General features: G+C 35.3%; 1 protein-coding gene across 2 annotated transcripts in view; it reads right to left on the minus strand.

Moving 5' to 3' along the window:
- The window catches only part of LOC144315518 (uncharacterized), a 35288-nt gene extending 14077 nt beyond the window's left edge, over positions 1 to 21211 (minus strand). Inside the window, exons 1-2 of one of the 2 annotated variants that reach the window (XR_013381234.1) lie at positions 21139 to 21196; positions 9646 to 9688 (exon numbers count right to left, since the gene is read on the minus strand). Coding sequence is in view for 1 of the 2 variants with exons in the window: in XM_077900192.1 (XP_077756318.1) it covers positions 21139 to 21190 (52 nt within the window). In the remaining variant the exon portion in view is untranslated. Of the gene's footprint in view, positions 1 to 9645; positions 9689 to 21138 lie in introns of both variants that reach the window. The other variant, XM_077900192.1, reaches the window with a different exon arrangement.
- Positions 21212 to 21441: the final 230 nt, after the last annotated feature.

Raw genomic sequence — 21441 nt, forward strand, 5'->3', positions numbered from 1 at the left:
ATCTTAGCACCTTCTGCTCTTATCCACATATTACACAGAGATTAATTGGGAGGTCAAAAACTCACCTCAAATATAAAGTTAGGTACTAATTCTGAATGTGCAGATTGTTAGATGTAGAAATTATATCTTTGAAATATACCTAGGATGATAGAAATCTATGCTAAGGCCAAAAGCGGTATTAAGAGGTAACATAGTACTTGTAGTGGGTGTGCTGAGGTGTAGCATTCTTTATAATGCTATTTGTAATCCCATAGCTTTGTGAGAAAGGTTTATATGTTTTGCTTTTCCAAAGTATTTCCAAAGTGTTCCATAGACACAATTCTTACTTCCTCAATAGCACCTGGTTTGCTTATTATTTACTCAACAGCTACAAAACAACTTGTTCTATTATATTAGTGTTTCTTTCCTTTTTAACCCCTGAGATCAGAGAGTTAAGTGTTAATTATGCTCCATATTTGTCATCATTGTCATCATCAGTGTATAAAATGTCTCCTGTTTCATTTTATTTTATATTTTCCCCTATCTTTCTTGATACCTCCTGTTCTACCGCTTACCTCACATTGTCTCTTTAAATATTCATGTATTCTATGCAGTGCATCCAAATGAACTTGCTATCCACCCCAAGATTCTACTCATTTCTAGTCTACAGGTCTCGGCTGCTAGGGGATGTCGGGGATTCCATCTTTCAGATACCTCTGGACTCTACCTTTCCCTCCATCCATACTGCCATTTTTCAGGGGTTCACACACTTGCTATTATTTCTTGCTCTATTGTAACCGATCTCCCTAAGTGGTTTTCCTAATTCTAGCCTGATTTGCCAAATGCAGCCAAAATGATTTTTCTAAAACACAAATCTGGCGATGTCACCCCTCTGCTTTAATATCTTCCCTTGCTATTTTTCTGGTGAAAGTCCTCAGAATGATGTCAAGGCTCCTCCATTCTCACCCCTGTCTGCAGTCACTGTACCTTTTCATAAGCACACACTATGCCTGCAGATTAAGCTACCTGGCAGGTCCCCATAAGTACCTCTTGTTTCTTGCCTCTGTACCTTAGAAGATGGTGTTCAAAATGCAAACATGACCAGAAAAAAATATTACAAATGGAAAATCCAGCAATAGAACAAAGGCACAGAGGAGAATCACCTGATTTTAAATCAGTATATAGTTAACCATATGCTGTTTATTTTATACATATAACAGACCCATTGGCTGTAGTGATGAAGCATTAGGACTGTTGACATTGATATATAAGAATATCATGAAGAGCATGAAATTCTGATAAATCTTCAAATTTATTTTAAAATAATTTGTAACAAATCTGTAATTTGGCAAATGTAATAAAAATTCTTATATAAGTGAAGCAAAATCTTGCCAAGAAATGTACAGGAGTGCCTGGGTGGCACAGTCAGTTAAGCATATAACTCTTGGTTTTGGCTTGGGTTGTGATCTCAGGGTCATGAGATTGGGCCCTGAGTGAGTGCAGTGTGGAGTCTGCTTGAAGTTTTCTTTCCTTCTCCCTCTGCCCCTCCCACTCATGCTTTCTCTTTCTCTCTCAAATTAATAAATCATTTTTTTAAAAAGGAAAAACAAAGAAATGCACAAAAATGATCATATTCTTTTTATGATTTCATTGATTGGTAATAAAGCCTGTTTTCAGCCTCAGTGTGTTACCTGCCAGCTGTATCCTGAGACTTTATGTTTCATCTTTTTATTTACAATCAAAATTTAAAAATGCAAAAATAGTCCTGTTGAATTTTCTGAAGGCAAGAATTTCAAATAATGAAATAATTTTAAAATTTATTTTTAATATTGAAACATGCATATTTTATTAAATGCATATTTTAACATATGCCCTCAACCTAAATGTTAGCAGGACTCCTAGAAATGAATAAGGAACTCCCTTTTGATTTGGTTCCCATGAGCTGAGTTCAGAAATGCCCTTGGACCTGGCTGCAGTAGACTAGGTTTATACCTGAGTGTAGTTTATGTCCTGGATTCTGTGTTACTATGTCCTGAAAGATATGGAGGAACTGTGGGCCATGTTAATATCCAGTTGGCCTACCTGGAGTAGCACTGTGTTTCCAATCTTGATCCTCCTGGAGAGTGATGGTGATCTTTCAAAAGGTTTGATGTGACTCTTGCTCAGTTAAATATTATCAGCAAACCTGGGCTCCCAGGTGAGAACACAGTCCTATGGGATGTTGCTAATTACTCTACTATGGGTTTTGACTGCCCTAGTTTCCTTAAATATCCTTTGCTATAGAAACCATGTTTGACTTATCCATGTAGTGGCTGGGTCTAGCCTTTCTGTGAGTTTTAGTTTACTATCAACATGATCCACAGAGTGGTTGAGCATTATAATGTCATTTAAAGACGTTTGGGTTGAGGATGCCTGGCTGACTCAGTCAGTAGAGCATGCAACTCTTGATCTTGGGGTGGTGAATTCTAGCCCTGTTTACTTAAAAAAAAATAAAAAGTTTTGGGTTGAATCATGCTTTCTCTTAAAAAAATTAAATTTAGAGGTGTGTGTCATTTTTTAAGTGTTAAGATTTGTATTCATATTTTGAAATTTTAAGTCCATTAGACTTAAAAATATATTTACTTAAAATGGAAATATGTATTTTTGTTATTATTTAAAGTTCCTATGTGGACTACCTGGGTGGATCAGTCAATTAAGCGTCAGACTCTTGATTTTGGATCAGGTCATGATTTCAGGGCCATGAAATCGAACCTGGCAGCAGACTCCACACTGGGCATGGAGCCTGCTTGGGATTCTTTATCTCTCCCTCTCCCTTTGCCCCTCCCCCCTTGCTCACTCACACTTTTTCTCTCAAAAAAAAATTTCCTATGGGGGATAGACAAAAGTTACTTAGGAATGTGAAAGTGTTCATAATACAAAAAATTAGGAAATGCTGTCTTGAGAGAAAAGCAATGCTATCCTAAATTACCCTGTTCTTGGTGAGAAATGAAAGGAGAACATGGAGATGATAGATCTTTCAACACTACCAGATTTTATAAGCATATAAGAAAAAAAAATCCAAGGGATGATTGTGCACAAGTAATTAGTGAGATTAAACTCTAGAATTCCCTTATATATGTTTTTTGTACGGAAGCATGGAAGCATTGCTAATTGAAAATTGTCACTATGTACTTAGCCCTATGCAAACAGATCAAAATGTTGCTCTTACAAATTCAGTGTGCCTGCTATCCTAAATGTGATTTCAATTTCAGGGAATTTGACAGGAATAACAGCATTGATATAATATTATTCATGTCCATTATAGTAAATTATTTGCACTGAGGCTAAGTGTAATTCCAAACTTCATGCTTCTATCTACTTTTAATACTTTATGATAGCTTATGAAAACTTGGAAAGTATCATTTTAAAATAATAATGAAATAAAGATACCAGATAGCAAAAGAATATCATGCAAAGTTAAACTTTTGTTAGGGTCTCATAAATTGGCCTTGCAGTGTGGAAAGATCAGAAATTGGAAGTTCCACCTCTGTGAGGACCTGAGAGTCTAATCAATAAATATAACATTTTCACACTTTGGCTTCACCTAGAACTAGAGATTGTATTTAAAATGCTCTCAGACCAATTTTTCTCTTCTTCCAGGAAATAAGACCCAGCTTTGTAGAAAACACCACAGCTAATGTTCAGTCCCTGGAAGTAAAAATCTTTTACTGAGGACAGTGACACGAAATATATCATAGCTCCTGATGAGCAAAAAGCTGATTTTTACCTTTAAGACTGGTGACTGGGCAATAGATAGTGGTAATAGTGGAAAGAGGATGGCAGCTAATAACTAAGTATTTTAATCACAAAATGTACCTGTTAAACCTGGGCTGAGAGGTGGCAAACCCTATAAAATCCATTAGCCACTCAAAATTAACATCCCTTCTAATCTGCAGAAAGGAATAGAAGAGTAAAGAGCCTTATTTTGTCTTTCCAAACAGCATATTGCCCCTTATGGGATTGCAAAAATCTTGAATCAGTCTGGAAACCAACCATGATTTGTAGTTCTAGTGGGGGAGAAAGTATGACATGTTTGTAGCCCTTCCTGAGATTAAGTGAAATGAAACCCAGCCTTCTCCTGTTGTTGTACACACAAATTCTTCCTAAAGATTTGCCACTTTAATGCTCCATTTTAGCTGGAGAAATACTAAATTACCTCAATCATTCTTCCATTTTCCCTACCATTCTCTCTTCTACTCAAAAAAAGATGTCTGACCCATTGGTATTGTCCTATCTGCTTAAGCAATCCTTTACCATGTTGGAGCCATTTAGAACATTACATACATCAGATTGCTATAGCACTAATTAGACTTCTGATCAATATAGCAGATTGATCTCATATGAGTCCACTAAAACAGAAATACTGGGTAAAATATCTTAGCACATGCATGAAAACCATAAAAATATATTTTAAAAATGTAGTGAAGTTTCAAAGCAAGATAGGGAGATTTCTAGGGGCCAGAAATGAAGTAGGACTTTTTAGTGGTTAAAGGGAGTGGAATCTGCATGGTACATCTCAGATGCTGGGGAAGAATCTTAAAAAGGGACTAGAAATCTTTGCTAACCAGTTCCCTGTTGTGATCAAAAGTGAGCTTCTTTCACTCTAAGTCAGTGGAGTGATAAAAGACAGCAAAACACTAAGATTTCCATGTAGAGATGTGAGGGCCATATTTGTGAATATTTTATCATGGCCTTACTTTGGGGACTCCAAGTAGGTTTGATTTTGCCATTCCGGTATCAGCTCCATAGAGCTCCCAGAAATTTTCATTTCCCTCTATTCCCTGAGATGTGCCGTTTAACTTGTACCTTTCTGACTGTCTTCAACCTTTAAAAAAAACGTTGCCACTCTAATGCTATCAAAATCTTTTCTTGGCAATCTGTGGCTATTATTACTTCAAATATTGCTTCTGCCCTGATTTCTTTCCCCTTTGGGCCTTCAGTTATAGATAAGATGGCATTTTTTCACTTTGTCCCATATGTCACTTATACTATTTCCTGCATTTTTCTTTTTTCTTTTTTTTTTAAAGATTTATTTTTATTTTATGATAGACAGAGAGACAGACAGGCAGAGGGAGAAGCAGGCTCCATGCCAGGAGCCCGATGCAGGACTCGATCCCAGGACTCCAGGACCGCACCCTGGGCCAAAGGCAGGCGTGAAACCGCTGAGCCACCCAGGGATCCCTCCTGCATTTTTCATTGCCTTTTATTTCTTTCTTTGTGCTTATATGTTTTCAACTGACCTGCCTTCCAGTTTTAATAATTCTTTCTTTTACATGTCTGATTGTTGGTAATCCTATCCACTTAGTTCTTAAGTTTGGTTGTTAAGTTTTTTCAAGTCTAGAACTCTTGTTTATTTTTCCAGTTATCTTGAAAGATTCTACATTTTGTCATTTATTATCATCAGTTATTAGTTATAGATTTGTAAAATTCCATCAGTGATAATTCCAATAGATATCTTTTCTTTGAGTCTGTTTTTATTGCTTATTTTTTCTTTGAATCCTGTTTCTTGGTGTGCCTGGTGCTTTTTATTGAATATTGGACATTATGTTTGATACATGGTAGAGGCTCCAGATAATGTTATCTTCCTCTTGAGGATTCTTTTTATCATCCAGTAGGCTGGAAAAGTGGTGGCAGATAATCACCTCAATGCAATCAGGGATTAAACTAACTAAAGACTTGGCTGGAGTTTTGTTGTTGTTTTCCCCTCATTCCCAGAATTTAGATGACCAGACTCAATAATTGGTATATTTGTTAAAGGTCTTTTATTTATTTATTTTTTTTTTAAAGATTTTATTTATTTATTCATGAGAGATACAGAGAGAGAGAGAGAGAGAGAGGCAGAGACACAGGCAGAGAGAGAAACAGGCTCCATGCACTGGGAGCCCGATGTGGGATTCGATCCCGGGTCTCCAGGATCGCGCCCTGGGCTAAATGCAGGCGCTAAACCGCTGCGCCACCCAGGGATCCCTAAAGGTCTTTTAAATGACATCGAATTCTACAAAAAGATGAGAGATCAAATGGATCTTACCTTAATAGGGATTTGTTTATCAGAAGCTCCTTCCTATTTCTTCCCATGCCTTGCCACTTTAGGTGTTTCCAATGACCTGCTGTAAGCCTTGATAGTACTTTTTAATCAAATGGGAAGCTTTTAAAATTACCCATGCCGGGGTTACTCCCAAGACCAATTAGAATATCTTGAGGTGGGAACCTCAGCAACAAAAATTTTTAAAGTTCTCCAGGTAAACCAAAGTGCAGTCAAGGTTGAGTGCTGCTGCCCTGGACTTCCATAATTACTGTGTTGGGATTGGTTTCTGTGGAGTCATGTGAAATAGATTACACAATCACCTGTCAAAATATTCTTTGTTATGTGTCCTTAAAGTTCTTCTATTGGCTTTGTTTTATTTTGGGGGTTTTGCCAACCCAATTTATTCCACAGATATTTACTTAGCACCTCTTCTTTGCCAGCACTATGTTACAAGAGTGTAATATATATTAAACAAGATCTTCTTTCCTTTAAGTAGCTTACAATCTAGTGGGTAGAGATGGACTGATAAACAGTGAATTCAGTGTGAGAAGTCCTGTGAAAGGAATAAGCACAGTGTGAGTCACCTGAGCAAGTCTTAGGGGATGATAGGCTTCCAGAGGGGACATGATAAAGAAGATGGAGTAATTCAGGCAGGAAGTAAAGTAGAAAGAGGAGCAAATGACACAGGTAAAGGGAACAATGTAGGCAAATTCTTGAGGCAAAAAAAATACAAGGCACACTTAAGGAACCACACGTTCCCATGACCACATATTTTTCCTCCCTTTCAGTCATTTACCACTTGACGAGTTATGTTTTCTGATTTCATTGGCTTTATATATCTCACTTGTTCTCTGCTATTTATATATTTCTAGATTTTTATCATCTATCTGAATTATGAGTGAGTCAGTTTGGGCTAATTTTCTTTTCTTTTCTTTTCTTTTCTTTCTTTCTTTCTTTCTTTCTTTCTTTCTTTCTTTCTTTCTTTTTTTTTTTTTGCATATGCTTATCTGATTGGCCATTTAGGTGCATGTTTTTATTTTTCCTAGATGCTTTATCTTCTTCACATGTGGCTCTTTGAAATTATTCCTAATTCATTGGTGCAATACAGATTGTGCATTTGCTATGTGCCGGACATATATCTAGGTACTGGTAATACATTGGAGTCATAGGAGTAAACCAAACAGACGAAAGTCCCCATTCTCACAGAACTTACACTAATTGAAAATCATTCTTAACGACCTCTGGCCACGGACTATAAAGTGTGTTTTCAAATCTCCCCATTAGGTTAAATTTCCAATCTTGTCCAATATTTCTTATCTTGGCTTTAAATTCCAAATGCATGGTCTACTGCTATTTGTGTTCTTTTTTTTTCTTTTTTTAATTTATGATAGACATAGAGAGAGAGAGAAAGGCAGAGACACAGGCAGAGGGATAAGCAGGCTCCATGCCGGGAGCCCGACGCAGGACTCGATCCCAGAACTCAGGATCGGGTCCTGGGCAAAGGCAGGCACCAAACCGCCGAGCCACCCAGGGATCCCCTATTTGTGTTCTTAATGAGAAAATGTTTGATGCCTTCTACACGAACTCTGAGGTAACATCCAGAACCTTTACAGGGCCAACAAACCACAGCTTTAGTTGCCACTTGTTTCTATAAATAAAGCTTGAGGTACATGGCCATGCCCATTTATTTAGGTATTATCTGTGGCTGTTTTCAGGCTACACCAGGAGTTGAGTAAACAGAGACCACATGACCTGCAAGCCTAAAATACTTACTATCTGGCCCTTTAAGAGAGTTTGTTAGTCCCAATCTATTCTAGATCATTTAACATAGGCTTTTAACAGATCCTCCTGGGCCCTCACTTTATGATCCATTATTTCTCTACTTTGGTTGAAGTGAGGTTTCAACTAAAGGGCAAAAGAATATTTCTGGCTTCTTGAGTGCAGGCATACCTTGGAGATATTGTAGGTTTGGTTCCAGACCACCATAATAAAGTAAATATTGCAATAAAGTGAGTCAAATTAATTTTTTGGCATCCCAGTGCACATAAAAGTTACATTTACACTATACTATAGTCTATTAAGTGTGTAATAACATTATGTCTTTAAAAACAATGTGCATATTTTAGTTTAAAAATATGTTCCAAAAAATTGGCTGTGGCAATTTCTCAAAATAGACAATGAAATTTGCCTAATGCATTGACTCTTCCATTCATGAATGATTTCTCTATAGCACTTTACCCACAGAAGAATCCAGGTAGCAGCACAGTAGAATTTCAAAGCTAAAATTACTCCTTGATTCATGGGTACAGAATGGATGTTGTTATGCTGGGCATATAATCTCATTGTATATCCCCATTGGAGCTCTTGAGTGACCAGATACGTGGTCAATGAGCAGAAATATTTTGAAAAGAATTTTTTTTCTGAGTCGCAGATCCCAACAGCGGGGTCAAAATATGCCATAAACCATGTTGTCAATAGATACACTGTTATCCGAGCTTTGTTGTTCCATTTCTAGAGTACAAGAAAAGTATATTTAGTATACTTCTTAAGGGCCCTAGAATTTTGGAATGGTAGATGAGCATTAGCTTAAACTTAAAGTCTCCAATTGCATTAGCCCCTAACAAGAGAGCCAACCTGTCCTTTGAAACTTTGAAGTCAGGCATTCTCCAATCTAGCTATGAGAGTCCTAGATGGCCTCTTTTTCCAATAGAAGGCTGTTTCATCTACAGTGAAGATCTGTTGTTTAGTGTAGGCACCTTCAATAATGATCTTAGCTACATTATCTGGATCACTCGTGCAGCTTCTATGTCAGCACTTGCTACTTCACCTTGCACATTGATGTTAGGGAGATGACCTCTTTTCTTATACTTCATCATCAAATCCCTTCTAGCTTCCAACTTTTCTACTACAGCTTATTCACCTCTTTCAGCCTTCACAGAATTGAAGAGAGTCAGGGCCTTGCTCTGAATTATACTTTGGTTTAAGGGAATTTTGTGGTTGATTTGATCTTTTATGTAGACCACTCAGACTTTCTCTATATCAGCAATAAGACTGTTTGTTCTCTTATCATTTGTGAGTTCACTGGACTAGCACTTTTAATTTCCTTCACAAATTTTTGCTTTGCATTCATTACTTGGCTAACTGTATGGTACAAGGGGCCTAGCTTTCAGCCTCTCTTGGCTTTCGACATGCATTTCTCACTAAGCTTAATTATTTCTAGCTTTTGATTTAAAATGAGAGATACAACTTTTCATTTCACTTGAACACTTACAGGCTATATTGTAATATTATTAATTGGCTAATTTCAATATTGTTGTGTTTTAGGGAATAGGGAGGCCTGATGGGAGGGAGAGATGGTGGAACAGCTGGTTGGTATCAATTAAGTTCATCATGTAGTACGGGCACAGTTCATGGCACCTCAAAAAAATTACAGTAGTAATATCAAAGATCACTGATCACAATTCACCATAACAAATATAATAAAAAGTTCAAAGTATTGTAATAAAAAGAAAAAGTTCAAAGTATTGTCAAAATTACCAAAATGTGACACAGAGGCACAAAGTGAGCAAATGCTGTTAGAAGAGTTGTACTGAGAGACTTACTCAATGCAGGGTTGCCACAAACCTTCAATTTATACTGCAAAATCTGTAAAGTGCAATAAAACAAAGTGCGATAAAATGAGGTAGGCCTATATTAGGATAAAGAACAAATTTGGGCTGCTAATACTACAAATTTGCTTGGTTTGAGAAATAGCCATGTTGTCTCTCAGTACAATGGCCCAAGAGAAGAGATGGCAGGCGTAGGTTCATGTTCCTCCTAAATAAGGAAAGTATGCCACCACTCCCAAGTGAACTAACATGTTCTCAGCTCATGAATTCTAGAACACTCTGGCATTTTGGTTAGGCTGAAAGGAGAAAATATCTTTCATTTATCTTTCTGCTCTCAGGTACTATGAATGTCTGCAGTGGGATTTGCAACACCAGTTGTTGGGTTCTAGGGACATAATTTTGCCTGGATTAACTGCCCTAAGAAGGTGAGATTGCTGTATTTTCTAAACTTAGTGGGTGGGTGTTGAGTATGGAACATATAATATTATATGTACCAACTTTTTGGATTTTTAAGATAGTGGGACAGTTTAGAAACTGATTTTTAATTCTGAGGTATGGAGGAACTATACACATTCCTAAGAAAGATAATAACCCAGGCAGAAGCTGCTGAAAAAACTCAAATATATTCAGGTTTAGAATAAGACAACAGCTCTCTATGTCTGGGAAGAATAAAAACCTTGGAAATAATGATAAAAATGATTATAGGACTTTAGCTTGAGAACTTTGGATTTTAGTTTCTTTGAACTTTTACATGCAAGGACAAGAAAGTTTTATTTTGTGCTATAATGACTTTGGACATTAAACTCACAGAAGCAAGGCAATTTGATTTTGGACTGAATTGCTTTGGACTTTAAAACCTAAGGAAATTTAATTTGCGGACATTAATGTCTCTCTAGGAAATTTATAATGGAAGGTAATTTTTACTCAAATGTATGGCTCTTATATGTGTTGGCATTTTTAAATGGCGTATCTTGATGTTTTTATTCAATCTCTTTGCAAAATCTTTGATGACCTATGTTGGATGTGGCCAGACATAACTTGAAATGAGAAATTTAGACATTATATGATCTTAGAGTTAATTTAATTAGTGACAATTTTCAGAACATTCTAGGGGCAAATTCTGTGCTATTTACCAGTGTTATTAAGAGGATCCACAAAACAATCATGGCTAGTATTGGGAAAGAGGGCTCATGAATTTAGCACAGAACTATCATGATAAATTCCTGATCTGTCAGAAAGGAATAATTACTGTCCTGATTAACTATAGCCCTAATGAGTTAACAGAACAAACAGCTACAGAATTTTAGGGACAAATACTTCTCAGCCTCTTAGGTCTCCATGTGGAAGTACTTCTCTAGAATAAGTCTTCTGACCTTTTGCCCCATGGAGTAGGAGGGAGGTTCCTGATGAGTGATTGACCATAATTGTTGTAAATTTCTCCTTTGGGGCAGAGATAATCTGTTACTAGAGGTTCTGTTTTCTTTTTCTACACCAGAACAGGCTTTTGTGGTCTGTGCACTTACACTTTTCTGCTAGTGGCTTTCTCAAATTTTAAACATGTAGAGAGTGTTTTGCAAGCCCTTTCTGTTCTGAGGCCTAAGCCACATTCTCCAAATATTTGTGTCAATAATAAAAGTGGTATTTTGATTTGTGTTCTGTTTACCTCTCAATGGATTTGGAACTTGTGCAAGAAAGAGGAGTGTTATATATCTGACACATTGAGACCCCACCTCTAGATTTTGACTTCTGGCTTGATTCTTGATTCCCCAACTTGATCTATGGCCTACAGCTTGGTCTTTTTTTTTTTTTTTTTTCTATAACATATTACCTGACAATTAGGTTAGTAATAGAGACATGATTGTACTCTTTAATTGAAATGAAATTCACTAAAAATTACTAAAGAAATCTTAACAGTAAGGTGGAGCAGTGTATTGAACTTGTGTAAATGGATGAAATAAAGCTGATAGGACAGATTTGGAACCTTTTGGGTATTAGATATTGTGTAGATAAAGCATTCTATTTGGGTTGAATTTCTCATTCTTTATCCCAAGGTTTTGTATCATATGGATAGGATAAAAGAACATTGGATTAAACTCCAACAACCTCATGGTTGTAAATTCTCCTATCTCTAATCTAAATCCATCCCAGCAACCTGCCCACATGCCAAGGTTGTTGCTTTTTAGTTTGTTTCTGGTAACTTTTATTACTTTAAGAAATATCTGCATCCAAACTTTATAGGTAGCAAATTACACATAAAATATATATGGGTATAGTTCTTACTGTTCTTTTGTAACTTCTTGTTTCCTTTCAACCTAGAAAGTAAGTCATTTCTTTTTATATTGAAGAAAAATCATACCATTAGGTTTTTGTGCTCAAGAGAATTTTACAGTTGCTAAAACATACTTCTAATTCTCTCTTATTCACTGAACACTGTTTAGAGGTTACTGTAGTCTATGATTGTTTTCTTTGAGTATATTTTGTAAGCATCATGTTTTGACGTATTTTACAATTATATATTTCAATGGCCTCTACTTTGTAATAGGTTGCAATTAAATGAAAATGTAGGAATGATTTTATACTGATTTGTAAATAAAACCCTATGAATTTATTTAATCCAGGTCACAATAATAAAAATAAACTTAAGTAAAAACTAGTGACCAAATTATAAGTGGATTTTTTTTTGTCTTTTTTCCCCCCATTACTATTATGGATACCAAGGGCCCAACTTCAGAAATATTTAAATTCTGAGCCTTCTTCAAATATTCAGCAGTGTGGAAGTAGTTTTTAAAAGAATGATTTTCATTAGTTAGTTAATCACAGGCTTTTCTCTGTTCTTGAAAGAGTGGCAAATAGACTTTACATCTTTTAATGTATTTATGAAGAATTTACCTTGAAAGAGGGAAAAATATTTCAAAGGCAAATATAACACAAGAACTGATGAATTTAGTTCTCTCTACCCAAGGGAAACTAAAATCTTGACAAATCCTTTGTCAGCTACTAGTTACATTTTCAACTGAAAATAAGAAAATACAGATGAAAGAACTATGATTTCATCTAAGTCATGAGCAAAGTTACCATTTATTTGGGAAACATACTGTCTTTTGTTCAGTGATTGAGTCTTATTACTGTATATTTATCTTTGTAAACATAGTCTCAGTGCATCTAAGAGTAAGACATGATTTTGTTTCCACAGTCTTAAATGAACATTACCCTCTTGACTTTCTTCATTTTAATGGGTTTTGAAATAATCATTGGGAAGTGGATCACAGCTGTAACTGCCAAGTTGCAATTTGGTCAAAGAAGCTATGTAGCTCTTATCCTGTAATCAGAATTGGCAATCTCAGAAATATAAAGATCTCATGTTTGCTGGGTGAACACTAATAAAAACCACCAAAAGAGTTCAAACATTCATTTATTGCATGAGTTCATCTGGAGAACTATTCAAAACCAACTCATCATCATAATGTTGCACATTATGTATATACACTAGCACACCCACACACTAAGTGTCCTTGTTTCCTCTCCTTGAAACAGTGATTGTATAGCATCATTCTTTCCCATTATTTTTAGAAATACTTGAAAACTGAAACATATCAAAGTGCTGCACTCCCAATTTGAACAAATTGGTATGAAAATGCCTGTCTCAGCTATGCATCAGTGTGGAAAGAGATGAGGGCTTTTGTTTTTAGTAAACCTTTCATTTAAATATAACATATTAACGAAAATGGAGAGGAATAATAGCAGTTATTTAGGTGGCTGCTGAGACCAGAGTGATAAGCTTCTGAAAGCAAGCCATCTTTTCAAATAGAATTAAAAAAAAATCAGTGCTTTAAGAAATTTAATTCAGTGTTAGGGTAAGTAATGATGGCATGTATAATAGAGGTGACTGGTTGATGCTTTTGAGTCATATAGGTATGAGTTCAAATTCAGACTCATCTAGTACTAGCTATATAACCATTAGGTAGGCTAGTTAATTTTCTTAACATTCCTTTCTTCATTTATAAAATAAGAGCTGATTAAGTTGTATTTTTTTTTCATTATAGGGTAAGGATTAAGACAATGGGTAAGAGTATTGTAGCACTATGGTTGGCACATGGCAAAAATCCATTGTTAGATAAAAATGATATTAATAGTAGCAACAAAAATGCTGATAATAGTAAGGAGCAGAAAGGGTTGGGAGGAGTACTTTGACTTAAGGGACCAGTAAGTTTTATGGTATTTCATGATACCAAAATAAAATGCATATTAGTGATTCAGGGAAATGAAATCCAGTGTGGTGAATTTGGGATTTTGGAACCTGGAAATTCAGTCTTAATCACCATCTCTGTGGATCATGCATTCTTAGACATAAAACCTAGTGACCTGTTTCTCACAAATTGGAATAGTGGCAAGGATGGGATGGAGGAAGAGGTACAAGTACTTAAGTCATCAACTGACAAAGGGAGAGAGTATTTTTTTATTTATGTTACTATCATCCATTTTTTAGCTTTCAACTTCTTAAGGTGATGATTCAAGAAAAATGACCAAAAGCAAATAAATAAAAACAATAAATGGGAAGTAAGTGACAGGCTAAAAGAGAGGAATGAAAACAGATTTAAAGGTTAGGTTATGTGTCTTAGCGCTTTTAATGTAAATACATGATATTTAAAGAAAATTTGGAATATAGTTGTTAATTGCTTCAGCATTTCTACAGGATTGTGGTGGAGTTCAGGAATATGGATTTTTAACAAGCACCATGATTATTCTAGCTCATATGTCCTTGGGCCACACTCTGAGAAACTCTGTCATAGACTGCCACTTAAAGCATGGTCCATGGACATGTAGCCTCAGCTTCCTCTTGCAGAATCTCAGGCTACTGTCTATCTTAGACCCACTGAATCAGAATCTGCATTTTAAAAATACCTCCATGGTTTGTACACACACAGTTATATTTGGGAAACTCTGATCTAGATGCTTCTCAGTTCCTCAGTGACACTGGGCTGATGCAGAGGTCACAAACTCTTAGCTGCAGAGTGTCTGGTGGCAACTGACACAGTGAACAGTTTATTTCCTTTCCTAAAAATGGAAGGTTTGATCAATGACCTGAGCTCATCCAGCTATGGAATTCTTAAGTTTTTAAAAATTATTCTGACATCAGTTTCACCTAATATTAGTTCTTTCATTTTTCCTTCAGCTTATTTATTTTCCCAAGTTCCTTTCATTTCTCTGGTTTCCTGTTAGCTTATTCTGAGCTCCTTATAAAGCCTTCAACAATTGACTTGATACCTTTCTTTGCATAGAGTGAGAATTAATTCCTTTGTAATTCCTTTACTCCATCCCTCCTATAGTTCAGAGCTCATTTCTTTTTTTCTTTTCTCTTCTTTCTTCAAATGTTCTCTGCCTGGCTTGCTATTTTATTCTTGTTTTCAAAAACGAAAGTGTTCATGAATATTTTAAAAAAACACCCAACTACCCCCAATAATGACTAAAACAAACATTTAACTGATTTTTCATAAATAAGATATAAGCCTAACAGAAAATGTATGCACTTATTAATGAGTCATCACTAATGAGCCCAGCCACTGCTATGTGCATAGTGCTGAGGCTAGACAGACACAGACAAGAAGACAGCCTCTGCTGGCAATCTAGTGGAGATTTCAAATATATAAACTGTAAATTTCTTTTATTATATAAAAGGAGAATTGTAAACCCTGGAAAATTAAAGTTCTAAAAAAACTTATCATTTATTCCACCAAAATAATCTTTTCTCTTATTTTTCTCTTTTATCTCTCTTATTTTCTTCTGTTTTCCTTTTTTCTTTCCCTTTTTCTTTTTCTCCTGATTCTTCTATTTGCCTCTTTTTCTTTTTCTTTTTTTTTTTTTTGTTTCTTATCTTTATCATACTCAATCTTTTCCTTACCAAGTACAGCCACAGAAGACAGAGTACAGATGCAATGTAAGGCAACTAATGAATACTGCATCTTGTTTTTTAGATACTTAATAGTGATACTTTGATCACTCAGCACTCATAAAATCTGAATTGGATGAAATCAGTCCTGTGGACATTCTCAATAGAGTGAGTTTTGTGTGTTGCATTTTTAAGTGCTCTGTATGATACTTCTGAGGATTCAGAGGTTGTAAGGAGCACTCCATATGTCTGAATTTCAGCTAGTTTGTCACACTTAAGATTAATATATTCTCTATACTCATACTATTCTTGCAGCCATTAAAAAACTTTTCTCTGAAGTATTCAACGAGGTTAAAACATTTAGCTTATAATGATATGTGTATTACTTATTATTCTTAGAGAACATCCTTTTCTTTTAAAGATACAATGTGATATCCATAAGGGAGTTTAGAATAATTGAGAACATGGAGGAACAAAAAAAAAAAAAAAGAAGAAAAAAGAAAGAAAGAAAGAGAAGAAAAGTTTCTCAGGGAAAAAGCAATATAACAATTAAGAGTAGTGGTTTCATAGAAACAGATGAAGCTAAATTCTTGTTTTATACAGCCACTGGAATGGCAAATAGAATTCCTAGCTCTTGGGAAGAGTGGTAGGGCACAGACTCAAATCTGGCATACTGGGAAACTTACAAAGTTTCACTGATTTTAAAATATACACCCCCCCCCCCCCCGACATTTTATTCTCTCTAAACTGGGATAGCTCTGACAATGGATGGTCTGCTATTGTTTAGCTGGTAGCATCTATCTCCCACTCCCTTTCCTAGTGGTACATAAAATAATGCTGTAATTTACAAAACAATGGTTACTAAGGCTTAGGGAAGTACAGATGTAGTGGTAATTTCAGTGATACCTAAACACATTCTAGTCTCTGTCCAAAATCTTTGAGAATTGTAACTTCTTAGGTTGCTGATGCCAAAAATTTCATTAATAGAACTTAATTTACTTTGTAGCCTTTAACTGGGGTGGGCACACATCAGACTGTATCATTCACCTAAACTTTATTTGAATAGGTTTAGCAGAACTTGTGATTGTTGTGCTCTTCGCAGTTAGCTTTGATAGCATCACCTATTGATATGTGCTAGTACATGAGAGTGCCTTATGTCCACCACTGTTTCTGATCATTAATGCTAAATTTTTTAGGAACAGAACTGTATTTGGCTTGAAGGTGCAAGACCCATCTTAATTAACAACAAAGCCACCTGAAGAATGAACAATGCTGTAACTAACAAATCTTTGCACTTATCAGAACCAAATGTTCCACCCCCGCTTCTTTGGTCACAGACTTATAATATGTCCTTATTACCAGACTTTTGAAGAGAGCTTATCTCACGTTAAGCCTATACCTGAGATGCTCTCACCACATCTGAAACAGTAGAAACTTTTGCTTGTCTGTACATCTTAAAGAATGAGGTTGACTATTGGTGAACCAAGTTGTTGCTTTTTAAAATCATCAATCTCTGTGTCCCAACACTGGAAATGTTTATGTTGGAAGAACTCTTTTATGACTTTTCAAGCAACCAGGAATTTTGGTATAGTTTAAAATAGAATGTAGAGAATACATACATATATATGTGTGTATATATGTAATGAATACATATATATGTATATATATACACACACATACACATAGAAATTACTGTATTATGGGGTTTGCATACATTCCACTTTAGTAGATATTGCCAAATTGTTTTCCACCCTGGTATTACCAGCAGTATATGAGAAATTCACTTGTTCCATATCTTCTCAGTCTTTGGAATTGCCAGTCTTTTTCATTTTTGCTATTCTTGTGGGTTGTAGTAGTATCTCATTGTGGTTTTAATTTGCATTTGATTGTTAACTAATGTACCTGTTTATATGGTCATTTGAATGGAATCTCCCATTCATGTCTTTTGCACATTTTTTATTTTTTTATTTTTCTACTTAGTTGCTTGTTTTTTTTATTGACTTAAAGAAACTATAGAAATTTTTTTTTGTTTTATATGTTGCAAATATTTTCTCTCATGTTATGACTGGTCTTTTTACTCTCTTACTGGTGCCTTTTGATGTAACCCAATTTGTTAGTTTCCCTCTTTCTATTTATTGCTTTTGGGCTTCTGCTTAAGAAGACTTTTCTTATATTGGAATCATGAAAGTATTCTCTGACATTATGTTCTAGAAGCTTTATAATTTTACAGTTTATATTTCTATCTACATTGCACCTTGCTATGGATTCTGACCTATTCACCTAGATTTTCCCTTTCTCCCATCCACTATCCCTTTAAGACCTTCTAGGAGGATGCTGAGTCTTTTTGGGTTTTACCCTGAAACTCCTCCCAAGAAAGCAACCTTACCCAAAGTCCTCTTCCCTAGGGGCAGCCTGTATTCAGTGCTGCTAATTGGATGGTATAAAGGTCAGTGGTTTGGCCCCTTTGCCTATATTGTGGGTAATTTTAAAAGGTTGAGTCAGCTCTGAGCAACTCGTGCATTTGGTAGAGGCCTTCGCTATAGCTGTATTGCATTTCAGTCTTCACTTGGACAAATCTCCTTCTTTACTCCCACATAAGTGCTGATCTTAAGGACATATCCTGATAAACCTACTGCACACAAATCATATCCTGTGGAATCTAGCCTAAGAATCTAGCAACTTGAACTGATGTTTATAAAAGGTATCAAGTAAAGTTTAGTTTTCCCTATGGATGCCCACTTGACCTAGTGCCACTTATTGAAAAGTAGTTATTTTCTCTTTACCCTGCAAAAAATCATAAGTATAGTGGCCATATTTGTCTCAGTTGGTATCTTAGCTCTAAATTCTGTTCCATTGATATATCTAAAATTTTGCTCTAAAATTGTTATGTTTGATATTCTGATAGACTTTTTCTATCCAAGAAAACTTGTCCTTTAAAAATCTTAGCTTAAAAAAAATAAAAAAAATAAAAAAATAAAAATCTTAGCTTCTTTAATTATTACACAAGTTTTAGAATAATCTGATCAGATTTCAAAAAAAATAAATTGTGATTTTATTTGGGTTGGATTAAATCTATATATTACAATTTAAGAGAAAGGACATATTTGTCTTTGATCTATGTACATTGTATACCCTTCATTTATTTTGTTCTTTAATTTCTGTCAGCAAAGTTTTATAATTATCTGCATAGTTCTTAAACATCTTTCAGTAGCTTTATTCTTATTTTGTATTTTATGCTATTGCAGATGTTATATATTTAAAAATAAAATGTATTTTTCATTTGTTGCTAGTATGCAGAAATATGATTGATTTTCTGTGTGTTGATCTGACATTAATATCTATGCTCCTCACTTTCTGACTTTAGTAATTTATTTGTAGATTTTTTTAAAGCTTTTATTTATTTATTCGTGAGAGACACAGAGAGAGAGGCAGAGGCATAGGCAGAGGGAAAAGCAGGCTCCCTGTGGGGATCCCAGTGTGGAACTCTATCCCAGGACCCCAAGATCATGACCTGAGCCAGAGGCAGATGCTCAACTACTGGGCCACCCAGGTGCCCCTATTTGCAGATTTTTAAATATACACAATCATTTCACTGTTAATAATGTAAATTTCTTTTTTTTTTTTAATTTTCTAATCATTATCTTTCCTTGTTCTGTTTATAGAAGTTAATAGAAGTCATGTTGGCAGTCATCCTTAATTTTGTAAAGAACGCTTTCAGGTCTTCATAGGAAATATAATGTCTTCAGAAAGTTTATTTTCATAGATATATGTGTTGGTTATTTTTTGTTTGCCTGTCTATATTTTTTCTCCACCATCTCTACCTTCCTTCCTCTATGCTTGATTTGTGTGGACAATGTCAACCAACTTCCTTTGCCCTCTGCAATACCACTGGGTTTAGCCAATTGCAGGTTGGAGTATTTATTTCTAGAGCTTCCTCCTTCTGGGAACAAATCTCTGCCTTCCAGTGCCCAAGTGCATACAGATAGGTGTGCCATGTGCAGTTGATAAGGGTGAAGAGGTCCGTCAAAGATGACTTGGTAAGAATGTAGCTGTTAGAAGCAGCTTCCAAAAGATGTTTTTTTTCCCTTTTGTCTTGAAATCATAAAGTGAGGCAATATTTCTTCTCTGATTGCTACAGAAGCAAATGATAAATCTCCTAGAATATTTGTATCTTCTAATAGTATAACGAAAAGTTATACTTTCTTCCTGGTTAATAATACAAATACATAGCATTTCATTTTAATATCTTTTATGACACATTGTCTTATGTATTATATTTTTTTACATTCTATTTGTAAGTCCTACTTGTATCTATAAGTTTCCTGAGGGCAGGTCTAATGTCTCACCTTTCTTTGCATAGGTAGATATTCAATAAATACATTTTTTCTTTCCTTTGAACTACTTTTCAGTTGCATAAATACAAAAATAAGATGATAATGGAAATAGCATTCTCTTTGCAATTCTACTATGCTTACAAATTAATGACTTTATTTTTCCATAGTCCATTCAAATCTGTATTTATAAGTATAAAGTTACTATCATGGCAAAGACACAATCATATGTTCTACTGTTTTACTGGTCATTATAACCTAAACATTTTATGTCACATTCTGTAGATATACCAGTTTTTATTTAATCATTTCTCTAATGTTGAATATTTAGGTATTTTCTATATTTCAGTTTTACAAATTATACTGCATTAAATGAAAATTTTCAGGATGATAATTTTGTCTTTTTTTAACACTGCTTTGTGAAAATTAATTCCAGGATATGTGATTTACACACCGTATATATGATATTATTTGAGCTCTTGCAACATTCAATAACTATGTCTTTAGATAAATAATATCTGGCAAAATAACTATCTTATAATGGTTACACAGAAATATTTTGTTGTAAAATGAATGAGCTAAGTTCTCTTTTAGTCTGAATTACTAACGTTTTACTAACAGTAAGCTTCTAAGATTATATGACTTGTCTAGTGATCCAGGCTGCTTCATGTGTGAAATATAACTACAAGAAAGATTTATTTAATTTTTTGACAAGAAAGATTTGAATATTCATTATAAGTTAATACAGAAACATCATAGGAAGAGATAAAATAGAGCTACAGAACTAGAAAAAAAAAGTATACAGCAGTTGAGAAGTGGAAATACCAGTTTGTTTGAATTGTTTTCTCAAGCAAATCTTGGCGTTGTTTTCTTTCTTTTTGGTTGCTTTTTAATTTTTTTTTTTAAATTTATGATAGTCACACAGAGAGAGAGAGAGAGAGAGAGGCAGAGACATAGGCAGAGGGAGAAGCAGGCTCCATGCACCAGGAGCCCGACGTGGGATTCGATCCCGGGTCTCCAGGATCACGCCCTGGGCCAAAGGCAGGCGCTAAACCGCTGTGCCACCCAAGGATCCCTCTTTTTGGTTTCTGCAAACTATATCCCTCTAGTGGAGAACTTTCCTGATCAAGGGGCTGTTTAAGAAGCAATTGTGCTTTCATAAAAATCAGTTCTAATGTAGTATCTCTCAAAAGACTCTGAATAACAGTGTAGTGCATTAGTTTACTATCAAAAGAGATGGCAGAGCTGGAAACCAGCAGGGTTTCTTACCACATTTGGAGTAGCTGTGTTTCCCTCCTTCTAGCATGTGTGGTGAGTCCATCTATGCTACTCTCTTCTATGATGTCATACAGCTACTTATTAAGGAGAAGTTATGAAAACAAGTGTGGTAACTAGCACCATGGTGAAGTCCTCTGGTGTGTCTTATTGGCTTCAGTGTTTTTTATTCCTTGGGATTATAGAAGTAACACTCAGCCCATTTTGGCCATCATCACCATCAGCGTCATTACCCCACTACCATCACTATTGCAGTCTTTTGTGGAGATGTGAGAAAATTTTGTGTTCTGTTGTCAA

Source organism: Canis aureus, chromosome 6 (assembly GCF_053574225.1).
Source record: "Canis aureus isolate CA01 chromosome 6, VMU_Caureus_v.1.0, whole genome shotgun sequence".
Classification (NCBI taxonomy): Eukaryota; Metazoa; Chordata; class Mammalia; order Carnivora; family Canidae; genus Canis; species Canis aureus.